Genomic DNA, 27574 nt, shown 5'->3' with positions numbered 1-27574 from the left:
ATATCTCTGAGCAGTGATATAACATCAGAGGGCTTATATATATACCGCCTATACCAAAATTCTGTTATTTTCAAAATAACTGATAACCACTAAACAACACGATAACAGCTTCTAAATTTAAAAAAACAACGAACTTGAGAAACAAAATCTGAACTGGTCTGTCATTATTCGTTACCTATTTATACATAATAGTGCAAGATGAAGCTGGAGGAATTTGTATGCTTGAATTACGTTAATCTCAAGTACTGCCAGACCGTTTTCCGTTAAATAATCTGTTTATTGAGGAATGTTTTGGAGTGCTTAATTTCACGTTACGTTTCTAACGCAGAGCGATAACAATAAATGTCCACCAATATGGCATGGCAATCCATAAAACAGACTTGTATAATTTAAACTTAACGCTTGCTAAACATCAGGACTGTTAATCAATTATACGAACATAAATAAACAATTGAATAAAATATAATAAAAAAACAATAATAAATGTGCTAAGTAAAATAATAAGCTCCGATATTATTAATTTTATTATATTTTACCGTTGTAATTTCTGTTCAACTTTGGTTTGACTGGAATAATATGACATTCTTAAAAAATAATGATTATTACAAATATTACAATTACTGCTATTTTATTTTAAATCGATTTCTTACGAAGTCAATTCAAACCGACTATAGCAGGCGCCATTCATAATCTGACGTTGGCTTATAAACAAAGATTTAACGCATCAGATGACTGTCACTGCGTCAAACAAGTGATATTTGTCAAGCACTTCATTAATCTTTAGTTTCACTAGCCCCTTTCTAATCATGTCTTAACTTTTTTTATATTACACGAATGTACGAACGGGCTTATATATGGACGAGGTGCGAGCATGTATCTATAAAGCTTCACCTTCATCCAATCCAGACATAAATTTAGACACTACGCCACAACTTTTCGCTATACCACAAAATTATAGTCGTTTGTGAGTCATAGAGATTAACCAAAAAATGAGTTTTTTTTTATGAAACCAAAATATAATTTTTCTTTGTATCTTTAAAACATAAAAAATACGTTATAATGAATTCTCTATGGTTGCAATTTTGAGATCTTCGAGTCTCTATATTATTATAAAGTTTGTATTCAGATGACGTTTGTTATTACTATTTAAGACAGTCCGCTTTAAAAAAAAAAAAACAAATTAGTTGTAGTTTTTTTTTTTGTGACTAGAAAAATAATTAAATATTCAATAAAAATATTACCAGGTTAAAACTTTCTAACTTTCGTTACAGTCCATTTGAATGGATCTAGTACAAACAAACGGTAAGCTTAACTAAAACTGTTAAAATATTAATCGCTAAAATAGTTAAAGTCGATTTATTTTTAGCAATCCAAGAAACTCACAGTTTGACGAATGCAATCCAGGATCGTAGAGAAGTCAGGCGGGTCAACGAATTTACGTGCTCTTTGAGCCAAGAGAATTTCAACAACTTTTTATTGATCTGAGACAGACTTTCAGTCCAAGACCTTAAAGTATTCAGCCTCTATTATCGCTAGACCGAAGGCATTTAAAATAGACGATATAAAATCTTAAGATTAAGATAATAAATTCCAAGTATATTCACTTTGATGATTCCAAAAATACTTTGTACATGTGGAATGTTAATGTTCTTTCACATAAATTTTATAAAGCCTCTGTTTTAAATTGATAAGTAAAATTCTAACTCTCCTTTGTTTAAACGTTGGACTTAATTAATTTAAATGTATAAAATATTGTTATCTTGGTACTAAATATAACAATATATATATTTTATTGTTTTATATTACGTAATCCGTATTTTTATAAGTAATATCATCGTTAAACTGTCGACTTTATTTATTGAGCTATACATCATCTAACGAAACATACTGAAATTAGAATTACTGTTAAAAAATATAAAATTATCATAAAAAACTTGAACTTGGAGTAATCGTACAATATCATTCGTTAATAACAATTTTAACCTTCAATAACAAAAACCACGACTGCCCTGAATGAATTAGGTAATTTATTTAATTTAGAGATGGTCTAACTTGTGATGATGTAAGGATTCTAACGATGCATATAAATCTGTCCAGGCATTTAAAATTTATTGGTTGATCAAAGAAACTCTCATACATGAAACCTGATAACATTATACTCCTTTTTTGGACAGTTCTGTAAATATATAACACCTAGTCTTATTGCCTCCATTAGTACCAACCTACTTACTCCTACTCCAAACCTATCATGGTTTCATTGATAGGTGATAAAAGCATGGTTTCATTAGTGGCTTTTTGTAATAATAATTATCATATTTAGTTTAGGTTTTCAATGTAAATTATGTTCACGTGCATAACTGTGTAACAAGAGCTCCATATTAATTTTCTTTAATTGCGGGAAAAAGAGAAAATTACATCTGTCTCGCTCACTCGTATAACCACGGTAAAGTACCGAGTTATTTTTGTTCTAATATATTTCAATCATTAGCATACTGGGTCAGATACATACACATTTTAAAGACTAAAAATGAAGTTTAATGTTTATAATAAAAAAGTCGGTTTCGGTGTTTCGTGTCAAAGAACAGTTAAAGGTGAATTTTCACTGTGTCGATTAACAAAGTTACGCTTGTTTTAAAACTACTATTTGCATAATACCAAACGGTAAAAGTAATAAACTAATTACAGAAGTTTATTTTATTGATTAATTAAATGATAATTTACAGTTTAATTCATAATAATTAATTTTGTAATTACTGATAATTACTTCACTCGATTTAAAATAATTTGTAAGTTACGAAAAAATTAAACTGATAAAAAATAATTAGAATGAATTTAAAATTTGAGCGTAATGGCGTAATTGTTAGGACAGTTAGGTCTAAGCTGAAGATTGCGAGCTCAAAGCCCGACAAGCACATCCAGTTTTTATAAATTAACTAGCGACCCGCCCCGGCTTCGCACGGCTGCAATGTGGGTAATCTCTGAGAGACATATACCATCGTGGACTTTTTTGAAGACCGTTTTAAGGTGTACAATACTGAAGTACATTATTTTGATCTATCTCGTAGGGTTCAGCCAGCGTTTACAATGTTAGCGCAAAAAATGTATAAATTTACGACATCACATTAGAAACTTTTAAAATTATCAGTGTTACTTAACTATATTGTCTATGTATTATATACAAAAGCCTTCCTCTCGAATCACTCCATCTATTAAAAAAAAACTGCATCAAAATCCGTTGCGTAGTTTTAAAGATTTAAGCATACAAAGGGACATAGGGACAGAGAAAGCGACTTTGTTTTATACTATGTAAAGTTCTCGTACCCGTACATCCAGAAGCGGCCTTTATCGGTTGAGAATAGGTTTAAAATTCTTGAAAAGAAAGATTGACTTAGCCCAGTAGTGGGACATTTAAAGGCATTGTTTAAATACATATTGTTAATGTTAGACATAAAGAAACTGTATCCGATCAATTCAATCTTTCTTGTGCTACTTTTAACAATTTTAGTATAAATAAGTCTTACACGTTAAATAAAAGCATAATTTATAAGAACCAGATTGAGGATCAAAATCTAGCCGACGTTTCTTTCGTCTCGTATAACGAGTTTAGAGCAGGTCTGTTAATTTTTCGAGCGGAAAATTATATGGACGTTTCAAATCGCAATCGTATTGGGCCACATGTATGGAACATATGCAAATTTGCGTTAAATTGTTTTGAAATAACGCACGTATCTCGACTCCAGATCTCTTGCGTAGATGCATAATTCTAAACGGTATATGCGTTATTCAGTATTTCATCTACAGTTACGACAAAGACGTAACGTCGTATGTTCCTTGTAATCTTTCCAAATCAAAAAATATTAAGTTGACGCACATTTATATCGGAATATAAAAAAATTACAATGTGAAGATATCTTCATTTTTTTCTAGGATACTTGTAATTCATTGTATTTTTTTATTAATATATGTGTTACAATTGCAATGATAACTACTTAAATACTAAACTTACGTACTTTCGGTTGAACATTTATGTAGAAATATTATGAGAATATTATTATGTGATTATTATTATTATTCTGTCAATAATTAATAGCATATGTAATAATAAACAATGTTACATTTAAAATCGTCATACATAGTACACACCCAAGTTGTCATGAGAGATATAAAAGTTCGTTACCGGCGTTACAGGAAACGCCCGTACGTAAAAGAAACGCATCTTGGTGTCTGTTACAATGCGGGTATTAAATACCAAGATAGTAATTAAGGAAGATAATGAAATTACCACATCCATTGATAAGATTGTGAGGTTTTTTGGACCATTTTAAGAAACGATAAACAATTTGAACACAACAATAACCATACACACAAAGAACAATGAAATCAAGAAAGGACATGTCAAGGCTCATTCTTATCATGTACTTATAACGGATGAGGTTTAGAAGTGATTTAAACAAAGGGATATCTGTGGGTTGAGTACTAGTAAAAAAAGTAAAGGTGAAAAGGGCCTAGCTACGTGTCCGTTGTCTTGATTAGTTAACGAGACACGCGACAAGGATTTACGAGCCTGAAGGCTGATAACTCATGCATGTAGGTGTTTCATTATTCTAATTTATTTTATCAACCGTAGCATAAATAATGTTTGATATATTGCAACATCCGCTATTAGATCCTGTGTTTTTATTGGAAATTGAAGCACGTTTGACATTGTCTAGACTACCAAGAAACAACGACAGTTAACTGTTCTTTAAAAAAAAAAATGTAACCTGCCAGCATCAATGTCTTAATAGAAACTACTTGAAAGTATGATTTCAAATGGCTGATAAATCTGACAGTGACTTGCTCGTATACTTGAGACATCAATGGAAACATTATATTTTAATAAAAACAACATCGAAGGCAATAAATGAATTAAATAAAAACGCAAACATTACATCGTATCTAGGAGAAAGCTTTGCCGTTATAAATCGACGTAAGATGAAAAAGGCATGAATACCTTGAATAGATAAGATGTATTTGATGAACAGTAATGGTTACACATGACAACCTCGCGAGGTCACAATGATGAAAGTGGTGATAATGTTCGAGATATGGCTCTGGTTTAATGCCAAGCGCACCTAACGTTACGACCACAGATATATCTTGAAAGTTAAGAAGTTATTGGACTTATCAAATATTTCCTAACCATATTGATCCCTTATATAACAATGTCTGAATATAATATTAAAATAATGAAACCAATTTGAAATAACGAATGCAATTTTTCTTGGATCGTTAGAAATTTAATTCCAAACAGAGAAACTATGACTAATCGCAGTGATGCGGGCTTTATGAGAAATGTCAAACAATGAACATAGTTACGACAAGTTACGGTCATTTTTGCGCAAATTTTCGACGAACGAATGAGATGCATTTCGTTGATGTAACACTTCACAAGGCACGCTTCGAAAAAGAATCGTGCATTGGCGCACGCGCAGATCAAGGACGATCACGCGATGCATAGAACGTGTCACTATAATTAAGATGCTTATTAAATTTAGAATAAAATTTACAACATAGTGGAACAATTTAGTCCGTAGATAATTCTTGAAGATTTTTATGACGTTACACGGAATTATATTCGACCTTAAGAAAACTTTAAAAATAAGCAACAAATTTAAACTTAACGATTATACGTGAAATCACTTAACGTTTAAATATATTTAATCATTCCAAAAATTAAGGAATTCCAAATGTCGAGAACTAAAATAAATCTGATAACGCATTCCTCTATAAAGTGTTTTTATCTGGGAGATAACGTTATGAAAGGTGTAATAAGTAAGTGCTGATAAGTCTAGCAATAAATCGATATTGTTTTTTACAACAATGAAAGTGTGAACGATATCAAAAATTCAATATACATTAATGTTCTTAAACCACAAGATGACTTAGTGACTTAGTGGTGTCAGATAACTATAAAATAAAAGGAGCGTAAATACACACTCCGATAAACAAGCGAAATGAATATGAGGTCGTGACGAAAGCGGCTAAGCTAAACAATTGTCTATTTGGTTTAAGTATACATAATAAATGAGTGCGGTGAGAAAGGTTCTCACAGGAAATCTTTTGAGATGTTCAATATGGTATTTGTAAGTCAGTGACCTATTTTTAAAGCAGCATTCAAAATTGGTTAAGATGAAAAATGTCGCACGTGTATGTTTCAATTCAAATTGCACTTAAGAACAAGAAACCTACTTAGCTCAGATATTTATTTATCTAATAAGCGAAAGTAACGACATAGATATTTGGAATCAACATAAGATATTATATTTAATTATATAGGTAGTTAAATAGATAATAATTTGTGAATTTTAATGACCATCACTTTGCAACCGACATTAAAATTATTTAAATATCTAAAAAAATATATTAATAGATGTAACGTTAATAAGTTTTTATCTGAAATCACATGATTTTAACCAATCTTACTTATTCAGTCAAACATAACTTTTATTTAAACAAAATATTGAAACTGGATATGAAATTTAATCAAAGCCAAATACGCCAAAACGTTTATTAAAAAACAAAATGATATTAATAAAGACAGCGAATAAAAGTTTCAATTCATTTTGATGCAATGTCAAAATCAATAACGATAATGTTACATTCGTGAAAGTGCAAGAACATTAGATCGTCACGTGTGATAGTTAAGACAATGCTGGCCTTGGTATCTAGCACGATAAAGATGATACTTGCAACAACCGAGACAATATTGATGTAGAACAACGACGAATAAAAGTTAACAAGACATCAGACTATTAATCTAGTCGTATAAAAATAACTAAAACAGTTGCATGTAATGGAACTGTTCTTAATTTTGATGAATGTAATAAATATATCAATCAATCATGAATTAGTGGTAGAGTTAGTATTTTATAATAAAATGAAATTGAAAGTAGTGTTCTAAAAATGTCACACGGATTTAAAACAGAAGCGTTACAATATAAGATTGACTAAGTTTGTCTAAGTATTAGTATTAATGTTGACCTCATTCAAAATCACAATCAGATCTTTTTACGACAGATAACAAACCCAGTAGCAGAACTAATGTCATAAATATGTTAAATATATGGCAAGTCCAATATTAACCTTACTACTTAGTATGTTTTTAGTGTTTTGGCACGATACGTTAGAAAAAGTTGAATGCGACGTAACGTGTGAATTCTTAACCAAGTAATATTATTTGATAGTGTTAGTGGTAACAATTATCATGTTATACAATATTTATTAATCTTTTACCACTATTATCATGCAACATTGTACTTACTTCCATTAGGTATATACAAAATTAAATTATCAAATTTTAGATCAGAAAGTAACCAAAAGTAGAGATTTATTTGATATTTACTTGGAATTTTTTGAAATGAAACAAGTTATAACATGTGGCGTTGTTAAAGCTTTAGTTGCGTATTCGGCACAAGTGACTGTGCTTGTTGCATCTTTAAAGTTGATTGCGGGTAATGGATAAGATTATAATATAAATATTCGTGGTGTTGCAATGCAACTGTCCGAAGTGGCAGATGACATATAACTTTCTCTCGAATGCCTGAACTCTCCAACCCGGACGCTCGGCTTTTTGCATTGTTTCAGTAAATACAATATTGTTATTATCGTATGAAATTGAAAGTAATTGTGGTGTACGCGAAGGAAAATCGAAAGCGAATCGTTCAGCTGCTTAAATCGTTGTAATGAAGATTACTGTTTTTATCTCCTACAACAATGCTTCTCTTAATTACGAAATACAATTTGTGGTGCTTTATCAATGTGTGTGTGTGTGTTTTCGATTAGCTTTTGTGATATCGTCAATCAAGCATAGCCCAGAAGTATCTGACCTTTTACCTTATAATAGTACGCATCCTATGTTAATATTCTCATTTGCAAAAAACACATTTGTAGACAAATACGTATGACGTCTACTAATTTATGATTTGTATTACTACCGTTTCCGTTAACAATTAAAATTGATCACCCATACTTCTATTATGAATTATGTAACAATCTTGACCAGTTTTTGTTGCGTGATCTACATTAGGACAAGTTGTAACAGGATATAAATTTTTACGTTCATGTCACTTGACTTGGACAAATCTCACGAATGCGTATGTAGTTAAGATTTCATCTGTAGTTATTAGTTCCGCTTACGATAAATGATGATTTATGACTAAAAAAAAATTAAATAAACTCACTCTTTCACAGGGCGGTGGCATCGTGGCATCTACTTCGGTGTAGATGCATAGAGTCGATTTCCTCGACAGCGAGTCGCTGGCGAGACTGCTGGAGCTAGACCCCGTTGAGAACTTCATTCTTCAGTCTCAACCAGGTCTTGGACACTTTGAGATCAAGTAACCTCCAACTGCACTTCCATGTGGTGTTGCCGGCACATCACACAAGTGTCAGTCACTAGATCTCATCAGCTTTACTCCAGACTTTTCGCTAATAATGGCAAACTTCAGCACAAGTGACAGAGCGTCAGATTTTCAAAGTCAGCTGTGGAAATTTTCTTGCGTTGTCAAAGTCGTTTCGGAATTTCCAATGACTCGATTACCCTGAAACGAAGAAATCAATTATTCTTAAGTGAATCGACTAGGTAGAAAGCGAATGGATTCCTTATACGATTAATGAATTATTAACTAATGTTTTGTTTGAACATTTATGTTAACGGTAGCTTATACATCTTACAATAGACATCTTTCTCTTTTGACACGGAAATGTACTAACAAGTATTTAAGTGGTCTGTTGTTGTAAATACAAACGCCTACAGTTGTGTGGTTGTGATCACGTTCGAAAATGGCGTCGAAAGTGTTGAAATGCATCAAGGACTTAGCAATTTAGATAAGCCGATCGACATTCTGATAGACGGATCGAATACATTAAGCGTTGATAGATGAGCGATAGCGATAATGTGTGCAATTTACTATTTTAGATTGCTTATGCGATTTATAAACTATATAGTTTGTTATAGATACGATAATTGAAACAATAGTTCTTGGTGTCATTGGGTTTCCTCATACTTGGTGGTAGGGCTTTGTGCAAGCCCGTCTGGGTAGGTACTACTCACTCATCAGATATTCTACCGCCAAATAACAGTACACTGTATTGTTGTGTTCCGGTTAGAAAGGTGAGTGAGCCAGTGTAATCACAGGCTCAAGGGACATAACATCTTAGTTCCCAAGGTTGATGGCGCATAGGTGATGTAAGGAATGGTTAATATTTCTTACAGCGCCTTTGTCTATGGGCGGTGGTGTACACTTAACACCAGGTGACCCATATGCTCGTCCGCCAACCAATGCCATAAAAAAAATACTGATGAAAAATAAATGATAACTATAGAAACTAGGCCATTTTTTTTTTCTAAAATTAACTCATGATCTAATGTTTTGGAACATTCTTATTCTACAACACTTAGAATATACTTTAAGGGACTTCAAATTTACAGTCAAAATTTTTACTTTCTGATATGGTAAATCTTTTAATCTATAATAATATATTCGTTTAATCAAAAATTTAAATCATTCCTCAGATGACGAACAAAAATATTGTAAGGAATCGTAATACAATATCTAACTATTAAATCTAGCTTCATTTATATAGAGGCTTGGTTAGGTAACGTTTCAATGCAGTACACTTTACATAAACTAATATAACCATAAGATAATAGCGAAATCAACTCCATGTTCACATTTACCGTAATGTGTTACCTTATTAAGTTAAATTTACCATAAATGCAAATTTACTTTCTCAAGAGGTGTGATGTCGCGGATTACATTGTGACTCAGTTATTTAAATATTCATTTATAGGAGTAAATGTGGACCTTATGGAGGTTGATTTGAAAACTCACAATCGAAATTGCAACGATTACACTTAGTATCAATAGCTTAGCAATATTCAATAAATAAGATCACAATATTACAAATATAAAACATTTATTTTTTGAAAGAAAAGGTTCCTGATGTAAATTTATATCTTATAAAAATAAAATGTTACTTCATAAATTAATACAAAATGTACTATTGTAAATTATAATACTGCGTCCTTCGAATTACAAAGGAAAATAGTGCGTAACACATGAGAAAATGTGCAATTGCAACAATTGAGTAATTAAAGTCGGGCCTTGTCGTAAAAGGCTTAAATAACAATGATTTACTAACTACTTAGTGAGATAGTGTTGTTTATTAATACCAATTACTGTTTATTAGTGAAATGGTATGAGTCATCGTAATCATTTAGAAGATTTAATATGCTTACATTATAACATTGAACGATGTCCCTCAATTATTTTTTGATCTTTCTTGAATATCAATGTAATATGATTTATCGTTTACTGCTTAAATAGCGAACTATTAGGACTAAGCGGTGAGACCGAAGTACGACCTGTCCAATGGATAAACACGTAACTAAATGTTTCACGACGAGTGGTTTATATAAATATGATAATATCCCACTTTTCTTTCAGGAAAAGCGATTTGACACGCGAACATTCTGAATCTATGATTAGTGATTACAAGGCAGAGCGGGCACAGGAAACGTTGCACCTTATGCGTGAAACACATTGACCGACTGTCCGGTATGTTTCAATGATTTCGATTACGTGGACAGGATATTAATTTACATCTACTTTCGAACAAGTAGATGGAGTTATATTACGTTAGCACCAAGAAAATATGTCAAGAAATTGCAGTGCAGAAAACCATGCGACGTTTTACGTTACCTACAAATAATGATGTTAGGCGTGAAGCTGTAGGTCCATAGTGGCGTGATCGTCCCCTTATACTAAAAAGCGTAACTGATCAGTTGGAACAGCACGCACCGTCCTCAATTAATGACGATTAAACACGCAAACGTGTGAAAGAAATTTATACTAACGGTTTGTGTAAATGTATTAAATAAATTGAAAATTCTAGTTATCAGCGGCTTTACTATTCAATGTTAATCCCACTTTGCGTAGTTAACAGCTGACATATTCAAAATTGCTTTTCCAATAATACACAATAATTATCTCATTAAAGTTTATCAGTTTATCTGACATTGAAAGATTGAGAATAAAATATCTTATATCACGAAATGATTAGCTACCAAGTAAAACTATTTTGCTGCTAAGAATGCTGTTACTTAAATATAAAATGCACACAATATTTCTGAGCATATAACAGTCATGTACTCGCTAAAAATAAAACCACGTCAGCACTGATAAGACCAGTATAATCCTTTTAAGAAACAGTCATTAAATGCAAGTTGAACATAACAAAAGACTCATAAAACCATTATTAAACGTGGTGCTATAATTTGATTTTGTTTCATTTCGAAGTATCTTTAATTCTAAAGATATAAAGATAGAGGTTCAATGACCAAAATTCTAAGATCAGGTGCGAAGCAAAAAAATCCACGCTTCCGCAGTATCTTATTTTTGTCCATAAACATTAATTGCTTTTATTAAACAGGTTGGTTTCGGTTCAAATTATGACGTTTTCGAAGTTTAAAAAAAATATTGTAACTCTTACTGTATGGTTACACTAACACTTATCATATGGTTGGCAAAACTGATTTTTTTTTTTTTACTTATATTGGGTGTTTATAAAAGGCTTACTACGTAAAGGTACTTACTTATGATTCAGTTCAACAATGCCGTGATTTACTCTCGGGCCCTACTGTACTATAATTAAAAGGACGGTCTACGTCCTTAACAATGCCAATAAAACGTGGGTGGTCATAGATAGAGATCGTCGCCAAGATGAAAAAAATTGCAAAGGATATTAAAATATTGTTGTTGATCGACAAGTGCGATAAGAGTGGGCCACTCGTGTTTTTGCTAAGTTTTTTGTCTTGAAAAACTAAAATATGAAGACGTGTTTGCCTGATTTTCAATCTTTTAATGTCCGAAACACGGATATAAATTGGTCATGACACTTAAATGTGATTGTAATTCTTTAGTTGTTGCTTCAATCGTACAATGAAGTCTTAAATACTTAGGTCACGATTCTTTACTAATTGTGGTCTAAGCATAGTTTGAAGCTTTCCAATATAGATTTGAGTTTTCTGTAACAACTTTGGCGACCCTAGTTGAGTACGTTTTTGATAGTTCAAGTATTTTTATAGGTCACATATCTCTGTACGGCTTGAGGTCAACAATATCCTTGAATGTGTCATAAGCTTGTTAACAAAATTTCGGTATTACAATATGCCATATTGTTTGACCGCCTTGATTATTTAAATGGTCGGGTCACGATTTAGCCTCTATAAAGTCCAACCTCTAAAACTTATTTAATTTAAAATACAGCTCTAAGTGGTTTATTATAGTTTGAATAGATCCGTAACGATATAATTCTATTGATCGTACATTTAACTTCGTAACATTTAACGAATGTTATTAAAAATGTGGATTTTTTGTGCGTATTTTTATTATTATAATTGTTAGTATTAACATTGTTTAAATGTCAAAGATTTTTGATTTTACGAAGAAATGAAAAACAATTAAACTTTAATTAAAAATATATATTATAGGTACAGCAAAAGAAAAGACTCCCAGTGAAAACCAGTTCGATACTGGTCCGTCTACCTGTGATGACTGTTACATTCCATACATTTTATTAAACCTTTTTGAACCAAGCAAGATATGCTGTTATATAATTTAACAAAAGCTATGGATATTTTTTATAATGAACCTTTAAGTGTCTGATGAGATGTCTACTTTTCTGGTTTAATTGAGAAAAATAAGAACGTTATTTATGTTCCATTTTATAAACATTTGTTTCGGTTACATTCAATACGAATACTAGAGCTCTCAAGATAAATGGTTATCTTTATCAACAGGAAAAGAGAAATGTGATATTTTTATCGCAATACCAGAAGTTAGATTTTTGGTGTGAGCTAATATGGTACTTTTGAAATTTTATTCATTAAAATTATATCAAAAAACCTAGCCACTAAATTATTTTAGTACTACGTGTTTGTTACTCAACGTTTATTGATATTGGGCACAACACGATAAAGTGTCAATTCAATTCGTAAGTACGAATGGACAAAAATTTAAATTATTCATACTACTATTTACATTTATTGGAGTGACACCTTGAACATGACGAGGATATATTTTAGGATTCAATATGAAGGACACATTTATATATGTTATATTAATAATGTTGTATAATGCAATATATATAAACTCAATAACTTAGGACATAACGTTGCTGTTCCAAGACTGTGGACGATATAACACACTCTCTAGGAATAAAACCAACATTGATATTCATCGATATAGCTTGTCCAAATTCAAAAAGTGTCTCGTTAAACTTTTAATCTAAAAAAGTAGCTAAATCAGTACTAAAAATTTAATATTTAAGTATCTCATTTTAATTGGATTTTTTACCGTTGATCATTTTTTCACATTATCGTAACTGTTTTTAAATATTTATAAGTGGTGCATGCTGTGGTCTTCTAGGATTGAAGGAGCACTTATATTGTAAAACTATTATTGATTCGTTTTAAGAATTCGTCTTTTGTTGAGGACTCATAAATTAAATAAATAATGAAAAAGAGATTAACAATTGCCACGTGTCTCCTTATTCAAGATTCTAAAATCTATTTGTACCATAAAATCAATAACTGAGACACTTAAATATACAAAATAAAAATGTAATAAAATCTGATACGTCTTTTCTATTTTTATGTATTATACCCTTCTTGGTAATTATGACAATATTTCATCAGCATAACAGTTTTGAAAAGAAACAAAAATCCTCCTCGATGTTCCTCATATTGATTTAGATTTTCTAGAAAGAAATTTCTATAGAGAGTGAGCATTTCTTTTTCTTTCTCCGTAATTATCTATTACTTTATTACTGGAAATATTTATTTCAATAACGTTAGGTTAGTAACACCGTAGCCGGACCTTTCCTATTCAGCAATGCAATGCGCCCATTATCCTTACTTATAAGCCAACCGGATATCCATACTAGTAGAAACAGGTCATGCGTTGTACTTGTTTATGGTAACCACTGTACGGTTAGCAATAAAAATAACTTCACACTGCTTTAACATTTCGGATTTCAGCACAATATGAATATAAAAATATTTAAACAAACGTTAAATATTTCTTCTTTAAAATTACTATTCGAAATAATTTAAACTAAAGGATTTCCTTCTTTTTTTGTCAACTCTTCACAAACTGGTTCTAGGTAACATTATAAATTCTTAAGCCATTTAACCCGTTGCGTAGTTTTTCAAGACGTGGCTAAGCCATTGATGCTTGGAACGTTACATGCTTATAACGCAATGTAAATTAAATAGTTCGCACGGTATTCTGAGACCCATACTTTGAAGTTATGCAACGTCTGATTTCTATTACAAAAAACAAAACATTTGTAACATCTCTAGCGAGATTGAAACAATTACCTACGTTATTAAAAAAAAACGAATAACAAAACAAAAGCGACTACTTAACCTTTTAAAGATGAAGCAATTTCAGTTTAACTCCATATTTGGTTGCAATTCCATAAAACGTTTCATAAAATTGAGCAAACGGATAAAATTATAATTACGTCACCCATACACGACTTTGGTAACACTGACGTAAAACTTAATTGCATGGCACGTGGACGATTAACCAAATATTTGTTTTGATTGTTATGCTCTGGGTACGTCATCTGCGCGTGCCGTACAATCCGTGTCTCGTGTATCGTCTACTAATGCTTAGTGTCTCTAAGCACTTTAAACTTTTGATCGGCCGATATTTTAATCGCTTGCTTATTTGTCATTGGTTATGCTTTATATAGATTCGTAACCAGCGAACTAGATCTTTGACTCTATTACATAATGTTTATCTTCTCTATAAACTCAGTCTCACAAATGTATCCGGTGCCCCGGTGTCAGATAACGGATGCGCCGAGAAATTATTTAGTCCACCAACCTTTCTCATAATGCAGTAATATGTTAAGGCATCATGTCGTTCAATCTGAACATATTCCATAAAAATATAATATACGCTTTCAATTTTATCAAATTCGTCACAATTAGGTTTTTTCTATTTCCTATCCAATTAAAAATTGAATTATATTCTTGCAGTAGCCTAACTTAGTAATACCTACAAATTTGAATTCGTATTAGCACATGTAGCGAGATTGTCTACAATTTGTAATTTTCAAAATGCCGTGAGACGCGACGTCCATTGGAAATTTTCATAATTAATTTGGCTCTATAATTATAAATTAAAAATTTGAGGTACGAACACGTTGATTTCACTGAATGATTTGAAGTCGGTTAGTGTGTCCAGCGAGCTAGGAAGTAGCCCAGACTGAACATCGGCAGATTGTTCAATCTGTAGTCTGTACCAGTATAGCCTACTTTTGCGTTTTAAATCGTACAGTTTACATTTTGTAACAATTTGTTTGCTTTTTAAGGACATTATTTTAATATCGAAATAAATGATATTTGTTTATTTATTAGCATGTGTTCATCTTTTGTTTTTACTTTTATAAAATTGATAGGCGGCCGGGGAAATGGGCTAACTTATGTTAAGTGGTCATCACGGCCTACACATTGGTGCTGTATGAAGTATTAACTATTCAATACAATAACAGTGGGCTGCTGTCCTTGATGTTATATCCCTTGTGCCTGTAGTTACACTGGCTTTCGAACGCTTCGAAATATAACACAACAATACTAAGTATTGCTGTTTGGCGGTAGAAATTGAGGTAAGTGGGTGGTACATACCCACTACCTATTCTAAATATAAGAAGAATTGACTCGATACGATTGGTCAAGAGCTTTGAGCTTTGATAAACTGTGAAATAAGCTATGGCTTCACGAAAAATGGTGAACGTCGACGAAGCTGTTATCTGAACTTTGAAAGTAATTGGGTATGAGTAGTTTAGTTAAATAATGATTAACAAATATGTATTTATTATCAATCAAGAATTGTTAATAATGTACAATATAGCAGAGCAATTAGAAAATCGCAAGGAATACGTGAATCTATGATATGTTTATCTTTGTTCTTTCTTCAATTGTAATAACTTATGCATTATCAAAAATCCTTAGATCGATACGATAAAATGCTTTCATAAATTTTAAAGTACTTTAGTATTAAAATTACTGAAATAATATAAATTAATAGAATACAGTAACGTTCTCATTTTATTGTTAAAACGATACATTCAATAAGACCGACAGGTACAGTAAAATTGGATTAGTGATCCAGTTGCGAGGTGGGCAGGCCAAGGACTGTTATATACTTATTATTTATTTTCGGCTTATTCCGAAGCCAATAAAGGAGTCGACTTCATATGTACCGGGTAAACAGGTTTTAACGCTATTGCTACAAATCTGACTAAGCCTTCGCACGTTTTGTTGCTACTATTAAAAACGAAATAGCATAATGTCGATAATATTAGTGCAAAAGTCGTGTGTTTCAAATTAACACTTACTTATGTTTTGTTTGTACTTTTTTTTTTCTTAAGTTCTTGTCTTGGTAAAAAGCATTCAGTCCGAAATTTAAAAAAAAATTACAATTAGACGAGGTTTTGCAGTTCGAAATTGGAACTCAATGTTTTTAATACGACTTTTTCGATAATCACTGTAATTTTTGAAAGTAATTAAGTATCAGATAAAATTGTTCGCTAAGTTATTATAATATTAATCCGAAAATCAAATTACGTTATATAAAATACACAGTAATATCTTTAAACTTATTTTCGAATATAGAGGAGAAAGTAATTTCATTTGTTATCAAAATTTATTACTTTTAAGCATCTTGGCGTTTAAATTAACATTATTAGAAATGTTTTAATAAATTCTAGAACCATTAAGAACTGCTAAACAAAAATCGATTTTATTACCGTCTTCCGAATTTTAGTGGCAATTTAAAATTACATTCCATTCTAAAATCGTTTCTTCACTGATTTATTATTCTTCTATATCAACAACCTTGTCTATGAAGTACTCTTAAACTATTTGCCTTAAAGGGACAACACTAATCCATAGTGAATATAGTTCGTGAACTAATGTGGAATAGTTTTAATGATCGGTTTCTCAACCAACATAGATCGTGATCGATTGGACCGTGAATAGTAAGGCTTTTAGCTGACCCAATTAATACCAAATGTCGACACATTTTGGTACAAGAGTTTTTTAAGCAACATATATGTAACAATACAAAAGTAAACCTTCGATTTATTTACATAGTTAATTTATGAAACTGTTTTACAGCAAAACTTTGTATTGACTCAGTGAGAACGCGTGCATCTTAACCGATGAAAGCAGGTTCCAACCCTGGCAAGCACACTGAATTCCATGTGTAAATTTTTTTATAATTCGTCTCGTGCTCGGCGGTGAAAGTAATCATCGTGATAAATCCTGCATGAGTCTAATTTCAATCAAATTCTGCTAAATTTGAAACCGAGAATCGTGGTGGAATTATCACCAAACCTTAACTTACCAATGGATTGGAGGGCTTAGTTCAGCAGTGGGTCATTTCCAGGCAGTCACTTAGTGTACAATACTTTACTTTCCTTGGTGTTCTGTTTTTAGAGTAAATAAGTCATAACAACTTAGTTACCAAGGTAGATGTAAGGGATGGTTTAATATTTTTTTGAAAACTTATCATTTCATGACCTAGACAGCCTACATATTCTAAGTAAGTATAAGTAGTAATGGATTTCAAAATCTTTTCAATCTATACGTATAAGCAACAAAAAACTGATTCCGACCTTGCTACCCACTATCTAATGGAAATTCGTTTTACAATCTATTATAACCGATACGGATCTACAGATCGAGGAATTTGTTTCTCAAATGCGCCTATTGAAGCTATTATTGTAGGGCATTTATCTATCTGTAATCAGTGTCCAATTATAATTATAGATCTATTCACAATCGAAGGTGCGCCCCTCTACTTTAAATTATTATCGGCGTCCATTGCATGTGTGAGTGACACTCGTGCCTATAAGATGTCTTAGTGTGCGTGAGACGCTTAAGAGTGGAGTCAGCAAAAAAAACATATTAGATTATATTGTTAAATTTATTTTATTAAAACGCCGATAATGTGACATGTAGGGGCGCCTATTTGTGAATGAGATCTATGTATATTGTTTATATAATATCTCGTTCATCTAGTTGCTTATGTATGTACATATAGGTAACTTTGTTTTCATTGTGATTATTCATTAAGCCATTATCATATAGAGGAAGGCCAACCAATGCTATGATGGCGATGATGTACAAGTGCGAGAGAATACAATAAAATTATCTATTTAAACTATTTTCTGTAATGTAAGCAACAAACGAGCAGGAGGCTCGTCTGGTGGAAAGGGGCTACCACAGCCCATAGACATGTGCAACACCCCCTGGCTTGCAGGTACGTTATCGGTCTATGAAGAATAAGTAGGCTCTTTTCTTGTGAAATCGCTAAGGAAAAGCAGCTATAGTTGGTTCGGGAGAGCGGTTATGAGTGGAAGAAATTGCTTAAAAAATCGCGCTGTTGTGGACTTCTGGATATTGAGATGGTGTGGATGGAATTTAGAATTGTTTTAAAAAATATATAGTTTAATAATACAAATAATGATAAGGCCATAGTATACGAAAGGAATTATGTTCAAAGCACGCTTTATACAGAAGCAAAGTAGAAAAGAGCTTATAAATAAATTGGAATGCTCCTTATCGCGTACCAAATACTTTGATTATGAAGCACTTTAGTATATTCCACTTTCCTATCGCATTCCTTACGTCTTCGCCAACGTCACGCGTCACAATGTACCATCTGAGCAAATATACACAACGAAAACATACTTTATTTTAGTTCATACCATTACGAATTATCTTTGCATTCGTGTAGGAAATTCCACTTGTTTAATGACATGGCGATAAATTAAGAACGAAATTCAATGCATAGAAATACATGAAAAGGTTGGAAGAAAAAAAAAGTCATTGTTCATTTGTTAAACGACGGTCTGTGAATACATTTTGTCGTTTGGTAAACCCAATTTTCTATTCATAACAGAGGGTCGAATACTTTTTGAACACTTGCTTGTAAAAAATATTGGCATTTTTGTAATGGTTCAGTTTATATTTGACATTCCATTGCTATCAATAGATCAATGTATACTTTATTCAATTAGGCTTGTAATAAGACATTCTCAATTGTCATTTTATAAAATGAACTATCTTCCTTTGCCAGCGTTTGAGGAGGGCGTTACGTACCCCCATGACCTCTTTTTTGACAACATGTATGCAAATTCCATCGGTTGAGACCGACAAGATATTATATTATTCATATTATACTTTCACACCTTTTTATCGTTTATAGATTTAAGCTATGAATGTCGTTAAGGGGGTGATTTGTTTTAACAATTATCCATCTTCTTCTTTCGTATGTCGATCAATGATGTCAGAATGAGAGAAAGCAAAAAAATTGCCCATGTCCTTCTATGGAATTCAAGTTTGCTTCATACCAAATTTCATTAAATTCAGTTCATTGGTTTTACAGTGACAAAGCGACAGACAGACAGACAGAGTTACTTTCACATTTATAATACTATAGTATAGACTAGTATAGACTATTATAGATAGTATAGACTAGTATAGACTATTATAGATAGTATAGACATAGATTAAAACCATTGAAAGGCACAATTTTACACAATAAGTTTAAAGTTATCGTATACATGTTTATATATTTCTGCCTAAATTACTAAGTACCAAATGAGTACTATGATGCTTTTTTTTAGTTTGTTCATATAAAACATACCGTTACTTATAACACGTACTTTAAAAATAAAATTGCAGTTTTTAATTAGGATTTAATTATCACATACGACCTTTTGCACTTACATAGCGCTTTGTTTACTGGAATATAATCCTTCTTATTATTTACCACGGCAGTAGTCATACCTTAATCGAACAAAGACGTAAGCAGTTCAACAACTTTACCTAGAACTAACCGCACGAATAATTAATAAGCTCCACGAGTTTGTTTATAAACAATTGATTTTCTATTGTTTTATTACGATGTGAAGAAATAGTACCCGCTGTATTTAGCAATGAATGAAATATTTCCGTTTGAAATTCAAAACCTAGGGATTGTTCTACATTCAATTGTGAATTGAGTTTGCATACACAACAGGATGCATTAATAAAAGCCGGCCATTTTATTAGAACACGTGACAGATGCATTTTCGCTCTAACATTTAAAACGGTTATAATAATATATCGGTATGTGTTAGTATTATCTGGAATATCCTTTATGTTTTTATTTTTTTAGGAGTAAATGGGTTAATGTTGGTAAACGATTACCAGCGCACGTAGAAATTACAAGAAATATAAAGGACTTCGTAAACGGGATGATAGTACATTATAATAACAATTATAATATCAGATTTATTTATTTATTTATTTATTGGAAAAGTTACACCATCAACTTATCACTAAGCACTTAAAATTAATATCTGTCTTGGGTAACATACAAAGTGATACGTCTTTAAAGGTGTAAACAACATTGAACAACAACAACAGATAGAACTCTAAATACCTACATTTACAAAATTTTTAGAACACATTTCATATAAATTACTATCGTGAAATAGTTGCATCACAAAATAAAGAAAATGATTCTATGATTTTATGAATGATGAGAATGAAAGACGGATGTGGTTGCGATCATACACCACAAAACTTGTGAACAATGAACACTACTATCGTATTTTTATTTTAAATTCAATAGTATTTGTAAGAAATTCCTTAACTATCAACGTAGTGTTTTAAAAAGATAAGTAGTCGAGAATAATCACACGTTTTTAGGGTTTCCTGAAAAGATAACACGACGATAGGGGCAGGCAGTCTATAGAAACATTGAAGACAATACGACCAGATGTTTCCGGTTCCAACCAATAATTTGCGATCCTGTTTTACTCCTTTATAACGTATTAGTGTGAAAAAGGTTCAAGGCATTGTTTGCGATCTATGAACACCTAACTTTATGGTATTTAGTAATAATAATAGCAATAATGTTAGATTATGATGTTCTTCTAATGCCAAGTTACTTCTTACTGACTTAGTAATATTGTGTTTCGGTTCGAAAGGTAAGTAAGTCAATAAAAATACAAGCACAAGGGTCATTACATCTCATCTTTAAGAGTTGGTGTAGTAGGGAAGTTTGGAATGTTTAATAGTGTTTCTTACAGCGCTAATGTTCCAATGTGGCCCAATTCACCGTCCCTAACTATACTATAAAAAACTAGTACGCAGTGATCTGATATAGAAGTTAAGTTAAGCAAAAATTAAATGCTATAAATCAAACAAATGACGCAATCTCTTTTCGAATACAAAGAGCGGTAAAAATAACATTAACTTTAAAAATAAAGAAGAATAGTATGTAATACATGAACAATTTCCATACTAATGATTCTGACTCATAGAATGTAACTTCGTTGATGGTCTCACTGTATCTCTATGCGAACACTTAAATTGATCAATACGTGACGTGACTGTTATTGTTTTTTCATGAATTATCTCCAAAATGATCCTTAAACTAGATGTTATTCTTAAATAATGATTTCATACTATCTTAATATTAACAAACACTTTACGGATCTTTTTCCAAACATCAGTCAATATTTGCCGTATTTTTTTAGATTGTGATTTTCGTTTTAGTTTTAAGGCGAAAAAAATTCTCACTGTTCCTTTTTCGAGTAGCTTACCACGGAATAATAGTTACGCCTCCTTATACTTGTAGTTACTCTATTTGTAGTACTTGTAGTTTATTAAGCTTTATTGTATCTCGTGTCGAAATTAATAACGAGAAAATAGAATAATATCCGAGTTTATTGTAATCAGCAACGCTTATCGGTAGAATAAAATCAATGGCAATGTTCCGAACGGTAACGATTCTCTACTCAAAGGTACTTGAAATAATTTCAATTTATGTGTTATTTAACTTTTTTTTTTCAAGCGGTCATCCATTTCTAAACCTGTCAGGCAACTTCTTGCGGGGTATCTGCTATCACTTCCAATGATTGCTGGTCATTATCTTAATGTTTCTCGCAAACCGTGAGTAATTTAACGTTTACATTTTATTTCTTTCTTTTTTTTTAAACATTAAAATATTGAAATTGGAAGCAAGTTGCAATTTTGAGGTCAATGCTGCCAACATTATCGTTTTCTATTATCGTTAAACCTACTTGAAGTGTTTCAAACTTTGAGATATATAATTAAACATAATATTTGAATACTTAATTAGTATCAACGTCTGCGTCCGTTAACTATTATTTTGACCGCAATACATTTGTTCAATAAACATTAACTTAACAGTCTAAGTAGAAACTAAGCGAATTATACAAGAAATGTTCACGCTAATTTGGACGAAAGAGGATATCATTATATTTACTACAACAACCTCATTGAGCGAAACTTTCATCAAAGAAATTACAAACTGCGGATTGAATAGTTGCGATATTTCACACATTTATGTTGCATTAAATCTCATCACAAAACAGGTGTTCTGGTGAAATGTCCAAGTCTGAGCGCGTCACGCATCGGAGAAAGTGTACTACAAAACGTACCTGTGACTGGTCTCCAATTGGGTTACGGCCTCGAAATTCAACGGCCACGGGCGTTCTTTTTTCGTATCGCGAACCGACTCTTCCGAACCGGTTAATACCGTCCAATACTGACCGTGAACCGATATAAATCACACGACAGATTCCGTAAGTCTTCTCTGTTCGATCGCTTGTTCTATTGTAAAAGCGTTACATATGTAAATTGATTTGTTGAAGTTTAAATGGACAGCGGAGAGGCGACTTGTTTTTCCAAATACTGGTATCGTTTCTTTTCAATGAATGACATTTTGTCTATAACGTGTAACGGTATTATGTTACTTTCTGAATGAAATTTTTAATTTTCACTTATCACATTGACCTCTAAATTTCTATCGGACTTATCACCTAGCAAACAAAGTATGTATAGATATGCAATTTGTTTGGTATCTGAAGGTTCACCTTCATAAATTTCATTTTCAATGATACGATAGATAAACACTGAAGCCGATTTTTTTAATGAAATAGGTGTTTTATTATTTATCATACAGATATAGTGCATAATAAAATAAAATACGTTTATAGTGATTATTTAAAATCGTTTTTAAGCCAAAGAATTTTGATAAGACATTCGATAGTTGCTCACATTCCTTTCCGAACATTTCGGAAAATGAGAGTTTCTTGCAAAATTGCGAGAAAAATCTTCGAAACTAGGAGACGATGACTTTGTAAGGTGACATTAAAAGTGTTGGCAAATCATTAAAAAGATTCCAATTTTATCCATAAGGCAATTTTGAAAGTTGTTTAACATAAATTGTGCACATATTCTGAGCTATAATGTCTGAAGACATTTAAGTGTATCGATTTTAACATGAGCCAGTATGTTCCGTAATTTTATTTTATACTACATATAATATTTATTATTTCGAAACATAGAAAGGCTCGATGATTTTCGTTATTTTGTTTTAAAATCAATTAAGGCCAATTACACAACACTTAGTAAATTTTGTTCAGTCGACAAAGATTTTTTTTATTGTTACAAGTGGTTATAGACGATAAATAGGCGACCAACATAGTACTGATGGTAAGTGGAAAATACATGGACACTGTAAGATATATTTACCATTTCATATATTGTTATTGCACCACCAACCATTATGGGTATAATGGTTAATAAGTTTGTGTGCTTATTCACTCACCCTTCAAACCTCACAAACCTGAACACTGTTATGCTAAGTATTGTTGTTTGGCGTTAGAATAAGTGACGAATGTGGCCAACCCAGACAAGTTTGCACAAAGCCCTATGGCCAAGTGGAATGTTTGACAAATAAAATGAATGCTAATTAACTTTCCGTTTTAATTTATTGTTATGGGTGCGGTGTTTTTGTCGACAAAATGTTCTCGTTTCGAAATTGCCGGGATTCGATTCTGTTTTTATGGAAGGATATCAGTGCGTGGCTTTTTGTTCATAAATATTTATAACGTCTTGCGTATTTTGAAATGACATCGATTATTGATTCCGAAATTATTTCACTCGAAGCATATCGACATGATATTTATAAGAATAAGTTTTTATCACGTTCAATTAAACGGTTACAAGCATGTGATTCGAATGTCGCTACAATTTTTATATATCGTATTGACCGCTTGATACGAGGCTGGAGGTGAATACTGGAACTTCTCACAGGTAAATTAAGACTCAGAATTATGGCATTTTTTTTTGACGAGTTCCAATACACTGACTAGCGCGTGGATTCAATCTAATTGAAGCAACAAGTCTTTTAGCCGGTTCAAATCGCTTTCGATTTTATTTATTTAGTCGATCCAGTAAATCAGTAATCCTCGTGTGAAGACTGAAGCTACTAACGATGGTTATTTATTTTTTGACGTAAAAAATATAATAAAATACATAACAGGCGTTTGTCAGTGCCAATTATATCTATTAAACTATTTACGCGTTCGTTAGAGAGCACGTGTTTAATTGATGTGTTTTGTTTCGGACGAAATGATAAAATGTCAGCGAAAAAAGAACAATAACGTTTTTTACATCATGAATTCTTCACTTTCCCCATCTTGAATAGCAATGCTGAATATATATAATTATTTATGTTTTTTTTTTATGTTACATTATTTGACGTACCAGATATAATATAGATACAAAATAATACAGCGTAAGAGAACTAAGCATAAGATACATGCTTGTTCCTTAAACAGATTTCTTTCAGTACACAATAAAAGAAAAAAAAAGTTAAGCAAATAAGTAAGCGCTTTTTTGTTGTTCAACAACTCATTGCTCAACCAAAATCGAACCGAGTATACATGCCCGTTGTACCGTCAAAACTGGTTGTAAAAGTAGACAGATCAAATCACAACCGGACGAATATTAATAAAAAAATCGCCTGTGACAGATAGTCACACACGAGGTGTTTTAAAGCGTTTTGTTTTTTTCTTCTTGATATAAAACCGTAACTAGTTGTATCCTGAGGTTTTATTCGTGTTATATCTGGATTAAACGTGTATGTATAAATCCATGATGAAAACATTGAGTAAAGCATCATATTTACTTACTTCGCTACATAAGAAGGGCCCTGTAAGTGTAACTTAACATTGCTTAGGGTGTTGCGTGACTCAAACTTAATTTATGTTTGTAATATTTGTGAATGTTTTTGAATGGCTCGCTTTAACTCCGATTTGTTAATGTGACGTAACTTTTAGGGCTAATTTATTAAATTGTAATTTACGAGTGTAATTAAAATGTATACATATATTTAAAAATACTGGAGTTATATGTGATTATTAATTTTTAATTAAAAAATATATGCATTTAAAATGTACAATTTCGATAAGTATTGTCGAATATTACTGTTTACAAATATTTAAAAAGAAATCCAATTACTTTTTTATATTACGCTCATAAAAATTACGATAATAACAATTATATTTTACATAATATTATAAAGCAAGTTACTCTTACCTTGAATGTTTCGGTAATCCGCGCTTAAATGCCGACTTTGAGTACACAATATTTTATAACACTACAACAATAGCACTGGGTACACGCAAAGTACCAATCTCAGTTCCGAGAAGACAGTTTACATAGGTTTAAAAAAACAAAAATACTCAAAATGTATTGAAAAGCGGCAACGAACAAAAAAAGCTAAGTTCAACATTCTTTATGGAATGTTTGCATTTCAACCCGCCGAAGTCTCGATCGACCTAAGATTATTGTACCTTCTTTATAAAATAAAACTATTTCAAACTTGCACGTCACTGTTATTACGAATTGAAATAAATAAAAACACTATGAAACTGTAAGTCAAAAAAGTTTGTTTCATCGTTAACTGTCTGTCACTTTACGGAGCGCGCCATCGACACACACCTATTCAGCCCTGTAGTTCTAACCAATATGGCGTCGGCCGCCGGTGGTGAGCGAACGCAAACCGCGTAACGAACGAACGGCGCAACGTGAATGGTGAAGTGTGATGAACAAAATTGAACGAAGATATTAGGATACCTGCTTGACTACAAATATTAATATATTTTGTGGAAATTTAGCTTTACCCCATTAGTAGCTTAAAATAACATAACACAAAAAAAAGGATACTTATACAATATTATTGACTTTTTACCTAAATAACATAAATTATATTATGTACTTAGTACTTACACATATAAGACAAGTATATGGTTTTTTTTATTTTTATTTTGTATAAAATTATGACGGCGACTTACCGTATTCTGGTCCAGCAGCAGATAGTGAAACGAGAACGGGAAAGGTCCTATCTTGCTCGGTGGATATGGCGAAGCAGTCGTCGCGGCCAATCCACAATCCTGACACCCAAGGCTTAAAACTTAAAAGAAAGGGGGATACTCTGGCACATGGACGCTGTGGACCTCGCATGTCTTATTTCGCATGTCTCGCAGACGGACCTGTGGAGGACTGCTCTCAGGATAGTCTTGAGCTGCCTTATGCACTAGAGAGAAGTGCGACGAGGTTTCAAATCACCCTCGCACTCCTGTGGGGACCCCGGAGCTATGAGCGCTATCGATAGCGCAGAGGGAAAGGCCTGTATCAGATACAAGAAAAAAAATGAAAATGAAGAGTTATCCTATACTACCTCAACATACTACCGAATTAATGAGCTATCTTTACCTAATTAAATAAAAATACATTTTGTCACCTACTTCTGAAATGAATGGAGGCCGAATGGAAAATCATGTGTTTATTTATTATACAACTATAACGTACTTTAGCAGCTATCACGGGTATTGTAAGGTACACGAGTTATTATCTTTTTTAATGAGTATAGATTTGCTCTTGACCGCAATCTATAATGTTAGTTCGATGATAGAAGAGCAAAACATTATATAAAGATTGAAAAACTATTACTTAAATAAGTTTTACCTAACATTAATTTCATTTAACAATAAGCGATTAATTGTATAAAAAAGTCTAATTACATAATTAGATACTTCATGTTAATAAAGAAAATTTATTGCGTGAGAATAAAAGTTTGCTGAGGTCGCGTGTACTTTATTTCGTCGGTAGATCCCCTTACGAGTCGAGGAGGGCCAGTGCTTAGAACGCGTGCATCTTAACCGATGATTGCGGTTTCAAACCTGGCGAGCACCAATTAATTTTCTTGTGCTTATTAGTCTTTAAAATTATATTCGTGCTCGGCGGTGATTATGACCTCTATTTCATACTTGGTGCATCGAGTTATAATTTCTGAACGTATGATACTTTTAAAATTAAAATAAAAATACATAAAATACATAAAATACTTAATGGTGATATTCAGTACAGTGGCCTAGTCGAACGCTTCCTTCTAAATGTTCCTTATAAATGCCCAAGGAATTCTATTCCGAACACATTTCACATCCCGCGCGTTAAAACTAATCTTGGATCCCAGTCTCCCGTGGTGCAATTGGCAAGATTTTGTAATGAAATTTCCAAAAAGTTGCCAGGTCTGGACCCATTTTGTGATTCGTTTCATGTATTCAAACGAAAAGTTGTCGA

The 27574-nt window shown here is 32.1% G+C and overlaps 1 protein-coding gene across 1 annotated transcript in view; it reads right to left on the bottom strand.

Moving 5' to 3' along the window:
• The window catches only part of LOC125071788 (putative uncharacterized protein DDB_G0282133), a 54207-nt gene extending 28251 nt beyond the window's left edge, over positions 1-25956 (bottom strand). Inside the window, exons 1-2 of the mRNA XM_047682175.1 lie at positions 25529-25956; positions 8223-8582 (exon numbers count right to left, since the gene is read on the bottom strand). Of these exons, the coding sequence (XP_047538131.1) occupies positions 8223-8339 (117 nt within the window). The 5' untranslated portion in view covers positions 8340-8582; positions 25529-25956. The remainder of the gene's footprint in view (positions 1-8222; positions 8583-25528) is intronic.
• Positions 25957-27574: the final 1618 nt, after the last annotated feature.

The sequence above is a fragment of the Vanessa atalanta genome, chromosome 2, assembly GCF_905147765.1.
Source record: "Vanessa atalanta chromosome 2, ilVanAtal1.2, whole genome shotgun sequence".
Taxonomy (NCBI): domain Eukaryota; kingdom Metazoa; phylum Arthropoda; class Insecta; order Lepidoptera; family Nymphalidae; genus Vanessa; species Vanessa atalanta.
The sequence above is the reverse complement of the archived record's forward strand: the minus strand, read 5'-3'. Positions and strand labels throughout refer to the sequence as shown.